Consider the following 20,632-nt stretch of genomic DNA (forward strand, 5'->3'; position numbering starts at 1 on the left):
CTATTCCAATGATGATTCAAATTAGTTGTCATTATTTGAGCAGTTGGATATGCTCCCCCATATTATGGGGATTATTTTCTTCAAAGTAAGTTGTATTTTGCTTAGCTGTCTGTTTTGGAAGACCTTAATTACATGATGAAATGCTACGCATTTTAAATGAAGTTATTATCTCTGAATTGCTGTGAAATATTTGACACTTAATGAATATTAATCCCAAACTATCTGACTGCTAAACCAGAAATTGGATGCTTGAACAATGCCTTTAAAAAAGGCTAGTTAAACTGGTGATGATAGAGTGTATAATGGTTTCAATTTATTGATTAATGTTCATTTACAACTGAATTGCAACTACGACATTCGTAGCTAATTCAATATTCAACTATTTTATGCAAAAATCCTTGAAAAACAGATTACATTATTTACAAATGCATGATCACTTTATTTTGTCAAGCTACTCAATAAAAGAAATAACAATGGTACAGTGAATCTTAGGCTCATCCTATCATTAAATTACATCAATTGAAAGTTGATGTAAACAGACCTTGTAGATTAGTTGAGTCTGGATGGGGATAACAGCACTGGAGTACAGCCACTTTCCTGCCTGAACTTAAATGGCAGTTAAAAGCACTCTAGATGAAGGTACTACACAGAGAGATGTGGTTCCAAGCTCCTACTAGTTTCAACCTCGGAATGGTAACTCTCACTGCACTTCACTATATTAATTGTGCCCACTTCGGATAACATAATAGTTCCTGTGTGTAAAATTGCTAACTTGTGAGCTCTGCTGATTGACAGAAAAATTGAAGCTCATTTTGTACACAAGTGAACAGAGAGGCTTTGAGCCTATCCTGGAACGCACTTGGATCCTGGGTGCAAGTAAAAGTAGGGCTTAGATGTCAGAAACCAAAAGATAGCTCTCAGCCCCAGCACCAATCATTCTCTTGAAAAGTCATTTTTTATAGAAAAAAAAGCCTCACTTCCCATAACAAATGTACAAGCAGTGACAATTGAGATCAACATCTGCAATATGCACAGTGCTACATAATCACTGATTGCTGTGATAATTGAAGCCATTTTCCTTAAGTAGTGCCAGAAAATGATTCTTGCTCAACATAAACTAATGTTATTTTGCTGACCAAATTCTTCATCTCTTTTCCTGAAGGTATATTGATTTATTGCTGAGGCACTGTTCCACAGGTCCTTATTTGTGTGTGTGAGCTTTGACCAAGAGTCGCTGTAGATGGGAGACTTACATCCAATACTTGCACAGGCATAACCAGCAAGAGCCACTGGATAACAAGCAGAGGGAGAAAACTCTCTTCCCTTCACTCTCCCTGCTTCTTAATTCTATGAAGAAGAAGTTTGTGTACTTTGCTACACATGTTCTGGATGAGATTAGCTAATCCAACATAATTCAGGGGTTAAAAACCCAATGCAAGTGGCTCAGCTACTTGATCATGGACCCACTGAGCCATTGTGGGCATTTTCTGAAAAATGCATCAGCAATAAACGCAGCGAGGGTGGTATTGGAAAAGGGTGGGATTGGAGTAAAAGAAATTCATAGCTATTTATGGACTTCTCAGTTGTATGTGGCCGACTGTTCAGCTGCTTGTGAGTTTTACAATTGACAACTGTGTTCCCTGGACAAAATTTGATCCAAGCAGTGAGTTGAGTGTTCAGCCGCCAGATCCGGTAACTTTGGTTTTATATCGGAGTGCTGCCCACTTACTCCTCTCAAGTCCCTGTTGGATCTACTGTCAAATTCTATATAAAACATTCACTACATGTTGGATAAAGATGCTTTGAACAGTTAGTTATTGAAGAAGAAACCACATCATTCAGTGCATCTGCACACTCACTGTGGGTGCTACAGTTGGAGGTTACTGGTGGTTTGTTTTTCATTAATACTCTGTACCGTCATTTATCTGGCTGTCCAGAAAGCAGGAGATAGCTTTCCCAATGCTAGAGTTGGCAAAAACAGAACATAACTGAGCCGTGGCAACACAAGATGCTAGAAACTTTGAATTTCAGTTTGTAGAGTGTTTGCATTTTGGTCTCCCTGCCTAAGAAAGGATACACTTGCCTTAGGAGGAGTGGAGTGGAGTTTACTAGGCTGATACCAGGGATAGCAGGTTGTCCCATTAGGAATCAGAGATAATGGAAACTGCAGATGAACACAGCAGGCCAAGCAGCATCTCAGGAGCACAAAAGCTGACGTTTCGGGCCTAGACCCTTCATCAGAGAGGTGCTCCTGAGATGCTGCTTGGACTGCTGTGTTCATCCAGCCTCACATTTTATTATCTTGGCATTGTCCTATTAGGAATGATTGGTTCTACCAGGCCTGTGCTCACATGCATTTAGAAATATGAGGGAGCACCTGCCTGAAACACATAAAATTCCAACAGGGCTGGAGAGGCTAGATGTGGGGAGAATGTTTTCCTGGTTGACGAGTCTTGAACCAGTGGTCACAGCGTTAGGTAGACCATTTAGGACTGAGGTTGGGAAACATTTCTTCACTTAAAGGGTAGCTAACATGTAGAATTCTCTGCCACAGAATGTTGTGGAGGCCAAGCCACTAATATTCAAGAAAGATACAGATTCCTTTTTGATTTTATCAGAAGCAAAGGGTATGGGGAGAAATTGGGAATAAGGCATTGAGTTAGAGGATCAACTAAGATCACATTGAACAGTAGAGCATGCTGTATGGGCTGAATAGCCTACGCTGGTTCTATTTTCTACATTTACAACAGTATCCTCGAGTAGTAACCCAAACCAGCAGGGAGCTGTATATGGACATGGCTATTCTGGACAGTAAGGCACCCTCAATATCAATTGAACTGCCCACACTCAGTGCCTAAATATATACATGAAGATATGCCAATCTGGGTCTAGTATCATTGAACTGTACCCAGGCAATCGATGCTTTCAGTGGGAGAGCAAAATCAAGGCTGGAAACCTGTGTGTTTTAAACTTGATCCTCGTTTTCCTGTTTTGTTCAAGAATTTCGTGATATACATCCACTCTTTGCTATCAACCTTCAGCCAGAACATCCAGGATAAACTACGAGAGAGCATCATCTAACAGACACATCTGTCAGTGAAACAGTAACTTATAAAAGCTTCAAGTAAAATAAAACACCCATTGCACAGAATACAATGATATTACATTTGTAATGGCAATGTGCAACCTACTTGCTGATCTTGCTGTTTACAGGATGACAGCAAAATAAATGATCACAATCTGGACCTCAAAGCAAATGAAAATTGGTTCAAACACTAATTTTATAAATGCATTTTTAAAGGAAATTTTGAAATTATTGGTTGTCCCAAATTTGCATATTTCAGGTGCAACATGCTTAGAACTTGCCCAAAATGGCAACTTCTGTTGGATAATATGATTCTTTTAACCATGCAATATAAATACCATGCTTCCTTGCAAAGTTCTTATTCCTACAAATATCAGCAGATATGGCTCATGACTACCCTTAAAAGCGTTTGACCACAGTAGATCATTTTTCCTTCAGACTAGCTGAGCGTCTTAAGAAAACAGGGCAAAAGCAACAATTAACCAGCTTAGTTTCAACTAATGTGGTCATTGTGGGACAGGCCAAAAGTGATTAGTACATTTCCACGCATTAAGTAGTGAACCTAAAATACATCATATTTTACCTATCGGTATAGAAATTGGTCAATATGAGAGGTAGCTTTAACTGTTCCTCTGCCACAGAGGCACCTAGTACTCCACATGCAATTTAATCATCACTTCACTGAGATCATGCCACCTCCGTATTAACATGACGAGACTTAAATACCTGTGAGTAAATAAAAGACTTAAACAAGTCCTACTACAGACTCTAAACTGGCTGGCAAGGCATTTATTCCTTATTTTCACTTAATAATACATGGCTGGTGGAGTTTTATTCCTCATAATTTTGTTCCTTACACTAATATCAACTAATTGCATCAGGGGTGCTGTAAATGATCCATTTGTACTCCTCAATTTCATGTTTAGTTTACGTCTACCATGGGGCACATGCTGGAAATACAAGGCTATGACACAGGGAGTGTGATATAAATAATCTGTGAGTAACTCTTCAATGAGTAATATCTCCCAAAACCTGCAGGCACAGGCAGGTGGACAAACTGATTTGGGTTTAAGCCAAAAAAATGCACAACCTGAGCTGGCATGATAGTAATTATCATATCCAAAAATGAATTGGATTGAATGCTGATCAAGGTAAAAGCGTTTAAGAGGAATGAAACATTGTCTGTTCCAACACCCGAGGCAGAATTTTTCCATCTACAGACAAAGCTCAAAAGTGGACAATTTTCCTGGAGAGAAGTCCATGGCAGATCTTGGATAGAATACATGCTTGATTGGGAAACTCATTGATAATCATTGAATTACAAACCCACAGCGAGAGATCTCGGCCCACCAGGCAGACAGGCAACTGCAGGATTACCACTCAAATTTAGGGGCTGCTTGAGAGAGCCTCCTGGAGGTCAAAATCCTACCCTAGGTCTTGCACAAATTAGCACAAACCATCCCCTCCCAAACAAACTGACAGACAGGGATTTACCTTTCTGATAGGCTGACACCTTCACATTCCAAATGCAGCTATGTAATGGCAGCCTATGCCAGATGAGACCCTCGAGTGTTTATTGATTAATTGCCTAAGTGCATGAAGGTTGATCAAAATGTAATTTCTCTGGTAGGAGGAAAGGGACAGGCATCTCTTCGATGCCGCTCAATTATCTGTTTCTCCCACCAGTTCCCTTGCATTCATTGGGAGGGGTATATTCCATACCCACTGCTGGGTCATTGCATGCTTGAGAAAAATTACCTTCAACAATCATTGGGTGCTAATTCTAATTACAGAGAAATGTCATTGTTGTCATTTCTAATCCAGTCAGCTCTCAGAGATTGTTCCCTGGTACAAAATTTTGTGTTGCGAGCATGTGCTCACTGGGAACTAGATATAGAATGCACATATTTCAGAAATGGTTCAGTCAGAATACAGATAGCAAAGTTTAGGTTTTTGTCTAGATTCCACTAATTCCTGGAATGAGAATTTATTTCCCCAACCGATTAATCTGAAGTGTAATTTTCAGTAAATTGACACTTGGATCATTTATTTCCATATCCCAACCTCATGCTTGAGTAATAATAAAATGTCTAAATGTACAGCTATGTGATAATCTCTAATAGAAGTGATAAAGTTACAATCCATGCCCTCTCCACAGATTTGATGTGGATTGTACACTGCTATTACAATTGCCTGATAGTTATACTGCACGCTGCTGGATTCTGAAGCAGGACTATCCCATTTCAAACAGAACTCTTCTCCCCCACTTTAAAAAGGTGTTTTCACGACAAAGATTCGATTCACCTTTTCTGTTTGCAGTGAAGCAAACTAACCACTAGTCAGCTGATTAGTCACAGCATGGACTCGATTCAAGATTAGGTTTGAATATGGAATTGTATCTGAAAGCAAGTGATTTAATGCATTTTATGTTTAGTGTGTTGTGGAACAAAATATTATGCTTGTTTTACAAGTAAATATTGGGTTTTGCAATTCCACTGCCATTTTTTCTGAACTTCTTTGCTACTACTCCTCTATTCAATTTTGCTTAATTCAGATTATTTAACTTTCATTTTACTCATGTGGTGATTTTCTAATTCACATCCAAATTACAACTTTTACCATTTTTTTGTTTACCGCAATAACTATCTTACTGTTATGAGGATCTTCAAAGCAGATCTTCCTTCCCCTTTGAACAATTCGAGAATAAAAATATTCCTCTTTAAAATCTAACTGTTCTAGTGTGAGTCCAAAATCTTAGATTTTTGGGGAACTGTGGTATCTGTTTCCAAGCGAAATCTCTGCTAAACAGAAACACAGTCTACAGTAGGAGACTCCAAATGGCGTTAACCAATGATGATTAAGCACAAAACTTAGAAGTTAAAGAGGCAAGAAAGCAAAGATGTCCCGACTGCAGAGGGAGTGAGAAACAGACTATTGTCAGAAAACAAGGAATATCTATTCATTTAGCAGACATGAGCCTTTGAATGTTGGGTATATTTCTGAAAATGTTCTGGCAGATTTTACAAGAAACTCTTGTAATGAAACTCAATTATAAAAGCACAAAATAGCAGTTTTCAAAAAAAAATTGAGAACAAATAAAATATATGTTTGGGCTTGATCAATTTGATACTTATTGGGGAATAATGAGATTTTTTTGTTTTATAAAGCCCTGCCTCAAACTACAAAAGAGCCTTGTACAATGTGTATATGTATTGGGTGAGACAAATGCAAGAAAAGAAATAGACAAACCAATCCTCTAAAAATCATATACACAATGACTTTATATCCCCAGTTATTTGATATACGTACGTTTAAAGCAACAGATTCTAACTTATAATTTCTACCAGTTTCTAATAGTTGTTGCAGTGCAATTAAGAGAGATTAAAAACCCAACATTCGCCTTGTTGTTGATCAATACATGTATCCTTTGTTATAGTGCTGTGAATTGATGCAGCCCGCATCTGGCATGTAGGCAGTGTTCTCGTCCAGGTGAGACAGGGGAACAGTGTCTTCTTCATTCACGTGCCGATCGAATTCAGACTTCAGCAGTGGCCGCTGATTGTCAGGGAATGCCAAAGAGAAGAGCGCTTCAGGTTCGCAGACAAACTTATACACGTATCGCTCGCCAGCCACCTGCAAACAGCAACAGTCATTGGAGTACACCAGAGGGCACCCAGCTGCTCTATATGCAGAGGATAACAATGGTTCACTTCAGAGCTTGCGTCAGACTTCTTTTCAAGTTCATTCCTCTCCTCCCTTGACAGTTCATGAAGAAATTGACTTTCCATGATTGCCAGAAAATTTTTTTTTCTCATATACAAGCTTTGACATGAATCTTGGCAGGCCATTTGACTATGGAGGGCATCACAGAAAACCCTCTCCTGTCTTCAGCCGACTCCCGCACATCCATGCACTTGCCGAGCATATCAGTGCTCTGTGAACAGAAGTGCAAGTCCGGCTAATTACTTTTCTCTAGCACAGAGAAGTAAAGGCCAATTACTGTGACTCAAATGGGATTAGAAAACCGCACAGAGCAAGGACCTAATGTAGCTCAATGCCACACCAGATTGCCTACTGGAAGGCAAGACTTCAAGCAAGCCTAAAAGTGCCAAGGTACCTTCGCAATAGATTGCAATTTTTTGGCACCTGATCAGTTCCTGGGCCAGAAAACTGTATGGAAAACATGTGGCCATGTTCTCTCCCCATCAAAAGAAATATTAAGGTAAGAAGTAGTTTCAGTCCAGTAGAATAGACTGCATAGTAAACAGAAAATAAAGACTTTCCAACATACTACCAATTTCCCACACTTTCTTCACCACTATTATTTCACCTACTGCTGCCACTTGCTTTTCTGCTCATCATTTTGTAAACTGTTTGGCAAAGAATTCCTAAATGATCAGAAATAAAACTGCAAGGGAGTCTACAGTTTAACCTTATATAGGTTGCGTATCATTCTGGCTCCATAATACAAAGATATCTTAACTCTGGACTTTAATGGGAATGGGGAGGAGACAGAAAGGGAGTGGAAACATATTTGCTCCTTTAAGGATTACGACTAAAGTTGTGGGTTATTTATGGAAAGGTTGATCAGGTCGGATTTATACTCATTGGAGTTTAGAAATTTGAAAGGCAATTTTATTGAAACACAAGATTTAAGAATAGGGTGATATAGTTTGGCAGTCTCCCACTTAAGACTCAGGAGCTATTTCCTCACTCTTCCAAGGGGCAGTTAGTCATCGAATTTCCTTCTTCAGAGAGCAGTGAAAGCTTAGTCATTAAATAATTTTAAGGTTGAGTTAGATAAGATTTTTGAACAATAGGTGACTTAAGGGTTGTGGGAGGCAATGAAGCACAGTTGAAGCCATCATCAAATCAGCCATGATGTTACTACACTATGGAGCAGGCTTGTGGGGCAGAATGGTCTATGCTTGCTCCTGAGTCTTGCATTCTCTCTCCTGGAGGAATTTAGTCTGACTGCTCCCTTGTCTGTTTTGCTCTCTCCCATCACATCCAATCTTGCCAAAGTGGATCAATTGGCAATACTACCCCTATCACAATCTCAGATGACCCATACTGAATTTTACTTCATATGATTTAGGGAGTTGGTTTCAGGCAGCACAGTGGCTCAGTGATTAGCACTGCTACCTCACCGTGCCAGGCACCAGGTTTCAATTCTAGCCTTGGGTGATTGTTTTCCATGGAGTTTGCGTGTTCTACCAGCATCTACATGCAATTTCACCGCGTGCTCTTGTTTCGTCTCACTGTCCAATGATGTGCAGACTAACTGAACTGGGCATGCTAAATTGCCCAGTAGTGTCCAGGATGTGTAGGTTATATGGTTTCGTCATGGGAAACGTAGGGTTACAGAGACAGGGTAGGGAGTTAGTGTAGGAATGGGATGCTCTTCAGAGGGTCAGTGTAGACTCAATGGGCCAAATGGCCTCTTTCCACACTGCAGGGATTCTGAGAGGTTCAACTGTAGAACTGAAACTGAAACTCATGACCCAATCCTCTCTGGATTGGATTGTATCTGTGACATGTCTTTTGGAAGTTGCAGTCTTATCCAATGATGTGCAAAAGGAAGTGTGTTAAAGTCGTAAATGAGGATTGACATCAGGAGATGGCAAAGGTAGAGGGATGGCTGACTGGCAGGGAGCAGAGAAGCTAGTCATGCAATTTATAGAAGGGTTTTGTGGATGGGGCAATTGTGGGGCTAAGTTTTAACCTATGCAATTGTCTGATTTGATGCAGGTGCTAACTACAAAATGCTCACTTTAATAATTACATTGAGCTTACCTTTTGCATGATCCCCTTCTCATAATAGTAGCGAAGTGAACGGCTAAGTTTATCATAGTTCATGGCTGGTCGGTTCTTTTGCATTCCCCACAGTCTTGCCACCTACAGAAGGAAAATCATTTGTTCAACATGTGCACAAAAATAAATGAATGATTCTGGTCTTTTCCATCTTCCAGGGAAGGATATCACCAGTTTTAACCAGTCTGGTCTACAGGTTCTGAGTCCACAGTAATGTTCTCTGAAATGATATAGGAATGTCAATTAACCTGCTATTAGAAAAATGTGCTGTAGTCATATCAACACTTCAGGGATTGCACCATCTCAAGAAGGTGGGTTGTAATTAGGGCCCAGATAGGGGTATATCAGGGCCCAATAACAGAACCACAGGGCCAGAACACCACAGATATCTGCGTTTTCTGTCCTCACTCACAGCTACCTTCTTGAGGGATCTTCGTAATGGGCAATTATCACAGTCTGTGTCAGCAATATTCACATCCCAAAAACAATTTAAAAAAATAAATTATGAACAGTAGCAGAGTTTTCCTAATGTGATGCAGAAAATGATTTAATATTTCATAATAGTCCCCTCATGGTACAACTTTGTGAGTTCAGAGGTCTACATGGATTTACTCAGCAACATTAAAGTGTTACATTAAAGACAATACAGCAGATCATCTGGGGCCCAGAAACAAGTCATCAGAATAAAAGTCTCAGAGTGCGCTCATTTGGTAAGTTAATAGTTCGGATGAATACCTTTTTGTATTTGTTCTGAGTACAAATTAAAATGTAAGTTTTTCTTACAGATGTTGACAAAGCTTCTGTGCTTTTCCAGTACTTCTTAATTCCTTTCAGGTTTCCCATATTTAAATTATTCTTAAAAGATTCACTTGATACTATTGACTTTTGTTTCTCTTTTGCTAAGATTGTAGCCCTCATTTTCACAATGTAAGCACAGTAATACACAGCTGTTACTTCGAAGATGTACTTGCTTGGTGTGTAGCTGATTTAACCTTTCCACATGGCCATAGGCTCATTTACTTTTGGAACATTTTCAACATGGCAGAGATGAATATTCTTGATGTAACATGCAAATGCAAGAATTAGAAGGAGCAGTAGATCATTTTGCCCCCGAACTTGCTCGGTCATTCAATAAGATCATAGCTCATTTAATTTTTTTTATTCATTTACAGGATATAGGCACTGGCCAGGCCAACATTTATTGTCCATTCTTAATTGCTCAGAGGACAGTTAAGAGTCATGATATTATTGTGGGTCTGGAATCACAAGTAGGTCATATGAGGCAGGTGGGGGGGAAGTTTCTTCCATGAAGGACATTGGTGAGCACGGATGGATCTTTCTGACAATTGACAATGGTTTTGTGGTCATTGTTAGATCCTAATGATGGGGCGTACAGGCCTTTAACATCTCATGTCAAGATGGCACCAACAGGCAGCACTCCTATCAGTGCCCAGAAGGTACCAACTGGAATGGGTCTGTGGATTCAGCTGAGTACGAAGTCTCACCAATGGAAGAAAGAGTAGGCACTTGGATAAGATACTGGCTAGTAATGAGTAGCTGTGGAAGCAGAAGCCCAAAGAGCCTTAGAAGCAAGAGAAAATGCTATCATAGAAAAGAATGTTACAACAGAAGAGACTGACCAATTGCTCAATAGTCACTGACAGAAACTAGAATCTAATGCTGCTTCTAAGAAATGGCTAGTCAGGGTAAGCAATTGTGTTTACTCTCATCAAAGAATTGGGTCTTTGTCTGCAAGCTTAAGCTTTCTTCCACATTTTTCCAAAGTTATCATCCCATTTTCAAGGCATCACTTGGAGAACATTGATGGATTCTCACAGTCATCAATAGCTCAGCCACAGGCTCGTTCTCCGGCTGGAACTTTGGACACTGGAAGTGATTGGACGACTATGGCCGCTTTGTACATATTGTAATGTGGTAGGTCACATTATTGGTGTACAGCCAGCGGGGGTTTTGTTTCAACCTCTCGTGAGTAATATTAGCGAAGCAGAGATCAGAATTTCCATTCACCTCAGTGTGCAGCATTATATACACAATAAACTAATTATTATTGTTCCCTCTAAGAGTATAGTCTAAAGGTAGACATCCTAAGGGTTAAATCATTGAACTTCATTAACCAACTGGTCTTTGTTTAACAATGTGCCCTCAAATGTACAATGCTTTCTGCAAGTTCTGCATACCAAGGGAGAGTAACTTTGTTAAATGGAGTCATCAATCACCACTGACACTAATGGGCATGTCACTGATCTCCTTGGTTTATTGCTTTGTCGTAAATGTTGATTTTTTTTAACTGTCAGCACCTAGCCCTGGGCAGAGAATGATGCCATTTCTATGTCAGCAAATCAAAATGATGCATGGCCCAGCAGAAAGCAATAGCTCATTGTGGATGATGCGCGAGTCCCAGGTTGTAGGTATCGAGGCAGACCTTGCAATGTTAACAGATTGTGGGTGCTACTGTATTAGCTTAGAGCATAGGAGTGGCATTGTGCCAAACCATTCCTCAGGGAACATGGTCCAATCACCAAAGATACTCCATCTCAATCGATTTGGGTTAATGAGAGAAGACCTTGAACCAGTGGGAAAAGAAACTCCATTTCTCACTGCTATCCATTGCATAGTGCCACAATGTACATAAACAGTCGAGGTGAGTTTATGATGTACACACAGATTAATAGCCAGTCAATGCCCATAGCCTATGTTCACACAATGGTCATCTTGGTGTGGTATTAGGTGAGCCAATACCTTCAGGAGGTGTAACATGTAAATCACGCAAGTGCTAACATGCCAAACAATATTAATGTCATCGTCACTGAGCAGCGCAGTACAGGTAAAATCTTCTGCTCTGCAGAGTTGCCGTATTGCAACTTGGGTGATCCGGCACAGTGGAGACTGAACGCAACCCCATTGATAAACAGGAGATGCTAATCAAAAAGGAACACGGGGGTGGCACAGTGGTTCAGTGGTTGCACTGCAGCCTCACAGCGCCAGGGACCAGGGTTTGATTCCAGCCTCAGGTGACTTTCTGTGTGCAGTTTGCACATTCTCCCTGTGTCTGTGTGGGTTTCCTCCAGGTGATCCGGTTTCGTCCCTCAGTCCAAAAATGTGCAGAATAGGTGGATTGGCCATGCTAAATTTCCCAGAATGTTCAGGGATGTGTGGGTTATAGGGTGATGGGTCTGGGTGGGATGCTCCAAGGATCAGTATGGACTTGTTGGGCCAAAGGGCCTGTTTCCACACTGTAGGGAATCTATGATCATGAAACCTCTCCTTTATGTTTTTCAGCAGTTACCTTAACAGCGACTTGAGTTGGGTCCTTGGGAGAAGTTGTCTGCTGTTGAATAGCTGTTCTTTCAGCAAACGTCATCTCCTTACTTTCAAAAACAAAACCCAAACCTCTAAAAAACCCAAACCTATGAGTGCCTCTCAAACATGATGTTGGCTAATGTCTACGTACCTGTGTTCGACTGCAAAGAGATCACTCAACAATAATTAGGGGAGAGAATTCTCAATCATTCCTGCCCCTAGTAAGTGCTATAAATTCTTGAGTTATAGATGATCAGAAAATTCTGTTTCCTTGAGTATAATTTACTGAGGAGCACCCAAATAAAAATGGACTAAGATTGTAACCAGAAAGAAACAGAAAATTATATTAATACTTGTGTTCTATGTTTTAAATGGCTACATATGAGTGATATATTGGAAAACTTTAAATATCTGTGGAACTACATACCAAATAAAGAGTGATTAGGGAGAAAGCTTAAAATGGCAGGTTTCGGTGAATTGTGACTAATTAACAGACTTCATATGCCCCTAGGATTTTAGGGGATACTAATGTGAGCAGAACATATCTGAATAAACTACTTAAGTGGAGCCATTTATCAGAATTGAACCATGGATTTTATTTCATGGTCTGAAAGTTCCTGCTCCATAACTCAAATTTATATCCGCAGATTCCATTTAGATATCACTCAAAAGTTGTCCCTTTGTTCTGAAGAAATTTGAAATATTACATTATAATGAGTGTTACAAATCAAGTAAAATGCTAGCTTAACAAATTGAATGCCTTGGCAAGTCTATCTTCCTTAAAGAAACTTTGTAAGAGCAGTGTTCAATTGCAGGGTTTTAACCAGTACACCCAGGTATTAAACAGCACTGCTGGGAAAATGGGCACGACTGCACACAAATTGCAAGATGGCAAAACCAGTTCCTAATGGAAACTGGCAGATTATTAAGTCTCCAAATTGCACTGCTGATTCCTGCCCTGGCTGAATTTTTCACATGTTCCTAAGCACCAGGTTCTGCGCTCCATAACTGGCATTCGGCTTCAGTCTAGCCAGCAAAAATCTGACAGTGCTGCAATAGTTAATTCATCAGCTGATATGACTTCTCCCAGTCCACCCACCAGAAACACTGGCAGATGGAATGTAACAAATGTTCTCCCCCGATATCCCTTCAGCCACGAGCGCTATATCTACAGAAGAAGGGTCATTGGACACAAAACGTTGACTTGTTTTTTCCTTAACAGATGCTGCCAGACCTGCTGAGCTTTTTCAGCAACTTTGTTTTTGTTCCTGATTTACAGCACCAATGGTGCTTTCAGTTTTTATAGAGCTATATCTACATCCATTGTGAAAACACAATGTTTTGTCTTCAATGTCTTTCTATGGTAGTGAATTCCATCAAAGAATCAATCCATAAAGTGCCCCCTGCATTCTAATCTGAGCATGTGAGCTCCCAGATGCACAGAAGTGAGCGTTAACTTAAACATGCATTCATCAAAGTGGCAGATAAAGGATCATCAAAGCAAAAAGATTTCCATTCCAAGTTTCCTGAAATCAAACAAAAGCTGATTGAAGGACAACAAAGAAAATATGAAGAATCAACAGTCTCTATATAAAGTTCTCTGTTTGCAACAGAAATAGTGATGGCTTTAGTGGTGCCTATCTCTGTTCTATCTAGTTCCTATCTCTGGGTCAGGGGGCCTAAGTTCAAGTCCCACTTGGTCCAGGGGTGTGTCGTAATATCCTTGAACAGATTGATTAGAAAATTCTTACAATGTAAATAGAAATATTCATGTTTAGAAAGCTGTAATTTCTTTTCCTTGATTACTGGAAATGCAAATTGGGAATTCAGACATAAATCACAGAAGGAGGCCATTCAGCCCATCATGCTAGCACCAGCTCGTTAAATGAGCATCATAACTGAGTGTTTTTCTGCATAACCTTACACACTATTTCTCTCCAAATAACTATCCAACGCCCTCTTGAATGCTTCAATTGAACCTGCTTCCACCATACCTTTATGCAGTGCGCTTCAGATCCTAACGTGCTGTTGACTGAAAATGTTTTCACTAACTTCACCCTTGCTTCTTTTGGAGATCACTAAATTTAAGCCCACTTTCCCTTGTTCCTTTTTCAAGCAGGAACAGTTTCTCCCAATCTACCCTAACCAGGCTGTTCATGATTTTGAAAACTTTATCAAATTGCCACTCAGCCTTCTTTTAAAGGAGAACAGTCCCAATTTCTTCAATCTTTCCTCATAACTGAAGTTTCCTATAACTGAAACCATTTTTTTAACTGCTTTCGTGCTCTCACCAATGCGCTCACATCTTTTATGTAGTGTGGCTGCCATACTGTACAGAATACACCAATGGAGGTCTAACAAGAGTCTTGTATGAGTTCAACATCACCTCCTTGTTCTTGTACACTATGCTCCTATTAATAACACCAAGGATACTGTATGCTTTATGTACTGCTCCAGCTATTCTGCCACTGTTAGTGATTGATGCACATATACACCCAAGTTGCTCGACTCCTGCACTTACCATAGAATTTTATATTGCCTGACAATGTTCCTTCTACCAAAATGCATCATTTCGCACTTGTCTGTTCTGAAACTCATCTGCCATCTATCTCCCCATTTCATCAACTTGTCTATGTCCTCTGGAGTTGTACGCTGTCCTCTCAGTTTACAATTATTCCATGCTTTTGTACACTGCAAACTTTGAAATTGTTCCCTGTACACCAAGATCTAGATCATTAGCATATTTCAGGGGTACAACAGTCCCAATATCACCTCTTGGGGAATTTCACTACAAACATTCCTCCAGCTCAAAAAATATCCATTGACCGTTAATTTCTCTGTTTCCTGTCACTCAGCTCATTTGGGGAATGCGTAGTGAGATTCCTAAGATCTGTTCTTCCTAAGTGCTATTTTGTAAAATTTCCCTTCAAGATTTTATACAAAGCATTTGGGGGTGGATTCCAATTGATTTTGGATCTGATCCTGTGAAGGGCAACAAGACCACCAACAATAGTTTACCAAGATGCTGCACAGGAACATTATAAACTAAAATTTGACACTGAGCCACCAGAAGATGTATTAAGGCAGATAATCAAAAACATTGGTCAAAGACGGAGGCTTGAAGGAGTGTTGTGAAGAAAGGAAGGAGATGAGAGGTAGAGAGATTTAGAAAGTTTGGATCTCACAAACGAAGGCACAACCATCAGTGGTACAGCAGTTGAAATTGTAGGTGTTGCAGACAAGTGCAAAATTACTTGGTGCTGGAGAAGATTACAGAGGTAGAGAGGGGTAAGGCCACGGTGAGTTTTGAGAACAAGGCTATGAATTTTAAGACATTGCGTAGCTGACAGCATAGAGTGATGGATGAATGGAGCTTGGTGCAAATTAGGATACAGGCAGCAGAGTTTTGGATGAGCTCAAGTTTACAGAGAGAGAAAAGAATTTGGGTGCTGGCCAAAAGTACATTAAAACAGTCACATTCAGATGTAACAACAGATGAATTTCTTCAGCTGATGGACTGAGACAGGGGTGAAATCAGGCAATGATTTGAGGAGGTGGGGAGAAGTACGAGGTCACTGTGGGCAAAAGGGTTGGCTACATATTCAAAGACAGCACCAGAGTAATCAATGATTTAGAATTTGAATCCCAACAAGTCTTTTCACAAAAAAGTTGAATTTCATACATTTTAAACCATATTTAGTTTTACGTCTTACCCCTAAGTAGTTAGGATTATGCTAAAGATTCAGTCCAGTGATAAATGTCAGATTTTGACATTGTCATATTAGCTCAATTGCTATTTCAGCAGATAGTGTAATTGGTCCATTTTTCCCCAAGTTAGAAATGACTGGTTAGAAATGTAATGGCTCCCCCCTCAAATTGGTTTTGGCTCCTACATGGGTGACATCATAACAGCAAAAAAAGCAGTTTGTTTTAAAACAAACTTGAAAATTAAAATCTCTGAAATTCCAACTTCCAAGAGGGTGATGAAAATATTTCCTTGCCCAAAGCAGATCGCCACTTGAAACAGATTCTAAGTGGGTTACAGGAGATTAAAAACTAGAGTAATTTAAGAAACAGCTGGCTGGGATGAGATAGGAAGGGAAATACAATTAGACCATTAATAGATTGATCAACAACAAAAAGCTGAAGAGTCTTCCTGAACTGATTTGCTCCTGTGATTGTACCCTTCTTCAACAACACCTTCCTGAACTAAACCGCATTGTAGCCTAACACTATTCACCACAGACTGTTTTTAAAATGATCTAGCTGTGCATCAAAATATTATCAATGTAATTGATGTATTATGGCTTCTTTAACTGCTCACGTATAGAAAAGCTGTGACAGGAACTGGGCAAGTGAGCTCAGTCAGGCCAATTATAATGGGTATTTTTACTATTTCTTCCAAATGTGTATTTTCTTTTCAATCTACTTTATTTAAAAGTTTTGCCAATGTACACATTTCCTGTCTCATAGGTACCTCCTGTAACTGTGCCTGATGCATCTACCGCTGTCAATTTTTTCCATCTTGTCTCTTCAACATTTTCAATCATATGTAAACCTCTCTAAAAGACTCTGCTCTTTCTTATCAATACAGTTTCTGTAAACATCAAACCCCGCCTCAAGGAATGAGGATTTCATCCAGATACTAAAAGGGGCATTATCAATGCTTGTTTAAAAGCATTGAAAATGCAAACAGTTTTAAACTTGTTCCTGGCAACAGCCAAGAACGTAGCTTCATCAGGTTTTTATGTGAATGGCTTATGCTTTTAAGCTTGAAGTTGAGGATCAACGTCCAGTCAAGGCTAAGAAGATTCTGATCAAAGCAAGAGAGGAATGTGGTGCTGGAAAAGCAGTATGGGTGGAGGAAGAAGGGGTTATTTCAAAGGTTCCCACCTTATCATGTGGTTCGATTCATAGCTTCACCCATGTTCTGGGTGTTTGCTAGCTCAGTTGGCTGGATAGCTATTTTGTGATGTAGTGATGCCAACAGTGTGGGTTCAATTCCTACACTGGTTGAGGTTGCCAAGAAGAACTCTCCTTTCTCTTGCCAGAGGAAAGACGACCCTTAGGTTAAACGGTCACCAGTTGCTTCTGTCTAATGAGAGAGTAGCCTATGGTCTGGTAGGACGATGGCAACTTTATCATTACCTCATCCAAGAGAAAAGAAATCCTGTCTACACCAATAATACATGCCCACATGCCCCAAAACAAACTCAAATCCTCAAATCTTTCAAATCCCAAATTCTTTTGAAATGACCCTCTATTTTCAAACTTTTCTGAATAATATTTCCTCCCAGATGTACTCCTGACAAGAATTCTAATGTTGATCTTCTGGCAGCAGAACCACTCCTCTGCTGTCTTGATACTAACATATTCTGTGCTTGTTTCTGCTTGCTTACATTGCCAATAGCTTTGCCAATTCATCATGGTCTCCTCCCACCTTCAAAGACTTGTGCTGCTGCTTTACCCAGACAGCCTTTCCATTCCTAATGTGGCTCAGTTAGTAGTATCTTTGTTTCTGAAGCACAAGCTTGTGGATTCAAGTCCCACTGGAGTAGACAATTCAAGGCTGACACTCCAGTGCAGCTTGGAAAGCGCTGCACTGTTAGAGGTGTCAACATTCAGATCAACTATTAAATAGCCCCAACATCATCTCTTTTAGCTCAACAGCCATTTTTAACATTAAACTTTAGAGAAGCACTTTTCGGACTTTAAAGACAAATTGCTGATTTTCTGTGCAGCAAACAAATGAAAAGAAAGAAGTAAGCCCTAACTTCTCTGAAGATCTCCTGGAAGCCTATTGCTAACTTCAGCACCAGCTACATTTATTGATCCTACTTCTTTAAGCATTCCACTACTACCCTCTGTTTTTCTAGAATTCCCAAAGTACCATTGCGTGAAGGGGTAGTAGGAAGTACAGATGCTGGAGAATCGGAGATAACAAGGTGTAGAGCTGGATGAACACAGCAGGCCAAGCAGCACGAGAGGAGCAGGAAGGCTGGTGTTTTGGGCCTAAACCCTTCTTCAGAAAATTTTCTGCTGTGTCCATCCAGCTCTACACCTTGTTATCGCTGGGTGAACACTTACTTGCTGCTCATTCCAGACCAACACTTGAAATACACGGGGGCAGTGGGCAACTCTATCCCTGGATGGCCCCGTATCACCTCAGAAAACCTAGTTATGGGTGAATAGTCAGAGAAAAGCTACTACCATAAATTAAATGAGAGGAAATGGCAATGAGCTACGGTTGATTATCAAAGATGTTAATGACTTCTTCTAATTCTGTTTCTGTGTGAGTCAAAATAACCCATGTGTCAAGCTAAATGTGAAAAGCATTGTTACCAACTGACTATCAGTTAATAACGAGCTCATGAGAATGAAAAAGTACCCCTCAAAATAAAAACTGATTCCCCTCATTCCAAACCATATCTCCTTAACCGTTCCCTGTTCTCATGTGACTGTGTAATTGCCAGTCCGTCTCAGATGCTCCCTCTCAACAGTTTTTAGCCATTCATTCTTAGCTTATTTGCAATAGTTATGTAAATATGAAAAGCTGCTTTAAAGAAAGAAGTGGCAAAACTATTTTCTCACCTCTTCTGGTTCAACCAGTTTGAATTCCATCCCTCGACCTGTCCAAGCAATAAAGTTAGAGTTGGATGGGTCATCCAGGAGTGCAACCAGGAACTGCCACAGCTGGAGGGATCCCCGACGCTGATATAAAGGGCCCTCACGATATGTACTGATCTCCTGCTTGATGTCACCTGCCAAATGAAAACAAAAAATTAATTGCACCTAGCTGAGAGAAATATGAAAGAAATTGATTTTGATTATAAGCAATGATATACAAGCAGTCATATTTTCCAAAATGTACTGAGCTTGGTTGTACATTTTCCCTAAGAAAAGACTAGTGAAAAGTTAAGGCCCACGGGGTAGGACAGATTGTGAAAAATACAAAATGAATTGAGTATTTTGATTAGGTAACATCAAGATTGTTTAAAAACACACCCTGCAGAATAAAGGGTGTCATAGGGCTCATTGGATAGCGTCACTGCTTTTGAGTTCCAAGTTTAATTCTCACTCCAGGATTTGATGGCCAGGTGAGATGCATTTATAAAGTGGCCAATAGTTCGATTAGCAAACTGCAAATGCTTCCAATGCTTTCACAGATAATAAAAGGGTTAGAATTTGTTGGTCAGCCACATTGCAGAGGGTAATGGCTAACCTCTGCAGATTCATGGAGAGGGCGAGGGATTCAGCTCAATTCAAGACTGAAAATGAGCCTTCAGGTCTGCCTGAGTCAGTAACCCAGGCAGGAGGGGGCATTAGCCGAAGGGGATGCGAACCAGTTTCGTTTTCCCAAAGTTCAGTTGAAAAAGTTGCAGACACGGAAACACACCTCTTGAAGCAGTTGTAGGCATGGAAAGAGACACCGTTGCTAGAGATATGGCTAGCTGCATTGAAAATGGCAGCAAGGAGCCTCAGAAGGGAGGTCCTAAGGAGTTAGGCAACAGCAGAGGCAGCACAGGCAAGAAGGACACATTACAATAATACTGCGGTCAGACAGGATATGTTTCATGAAAGATAAAAGGACATAGAACAATCAATCAAAATGTAGGGCTTAGGTGATCGTAACTTCGTTTTTAATTAAATGATTATCAGCTTTTGTAAAAATGTAGCGCTGAAGGTGTGGCTTTTCTTCATTTTGATGTTGAGAATATATAGTTTAGTCAGTGTTCAGAAATTTGAAGAATGTGCCAACTATTCAATGCCAAAGTAAACTAACGACCTGTTAATATTAGCAGATGGAGGCTAAAGTATAAATTAAAATATTTGGATTTTAAACATTTTGCTTTTAATATTAATGTCTCAGAGAGTATGAAAATCAGAAGACATATTGGTGGTCTAATCTAATAAACTGACCAATAGAAGCCTGGGGGGAACAGGCAGTTCCTTTATTCGTCACTTAGAGTGTGCTCTCAACAGACTAAATAGCCTTTTAATTTGCTGGGTTTGGGAAGGTTATTGCTTGACTTGAGGGAATTGCATTTGTTAAATGAAAGTTAGGATACAACGTAGTGTTACGGGATCCTAGCTGAAGATTACACGATACGATAACAATGTTCACACTTCATTGTGAGCTCCTGTGCTGGACTGCATTCACCAAGAGGTAATAAACTTCATCCCCACTGGAGTCAGACTGAGCCACTGTTTCCAATGGAAATGCACTTGGGCACATTGAAAGGAAATGTGCCCAGCCAGTAATAACTAGGCACAGCTTGGTTTGTGAAAGAGCTGTATTAACAAAATTACTTGGATCACTCACAAACTCTTGGCATGAACGCTTCAATGTGGAAGTCAATTCACAACTTTCATTCCTTTCTTTTACAAAAAAAGATCATATGTTGTAATTGA

At 40.0% G+C, this 20,632-nt stretch overlaps 1 protein-coding gene across 5 annotated transcripts in view; it reads right to left on the reverse strand.

Moving 5' to 3' along the window:
- Positions 1-291: 291 nt before the first annotated feature.
- etv4 (ETS variant transcription factor 4) overlaps positions 292-20,632 on the reverse strand; it is a 107,233-nt gene continuing 86,892 nt past the window's right edge. For 4 of the 5 annotated variants that reach the window (XM_048560847.2, XM_048560848.2, XM_048560845.2 and 1 more), the window contains 3 exons: positions 18,812-18,981; positions 8,882-8,983; positions 292-6,718 (listed from right to left, as the gene is read on the reverse strand). In XM_048560847.2, the coding sequence (XP_048416804.1) occupies positions 6,497-6,718; positions 8,882-8,983; positions 18,812-18,981 (494 nt within the window). In that variant the 3' untranslated portion in view covers positions 292-6,496. The other variant, XM_048560850.2, reaches the window with a different exon arrangement.

The sequence above is a fragment of the Stegostoma tigrinum genome, chromosome 31, assembly GCF_030684315.1.
Source record: "Stegostoma tigrinum isolate sSteTig4 chromosome 31, sSteTig4.hap1, whole genome shotgun sequence".
Lineage (NCBI taxonomy): Eukaryota > Metazoa > Chordata > Chondrichthyes > Orectolobiformes > Stegostomatidae > Stegostoma > Stegostoma tigrinum.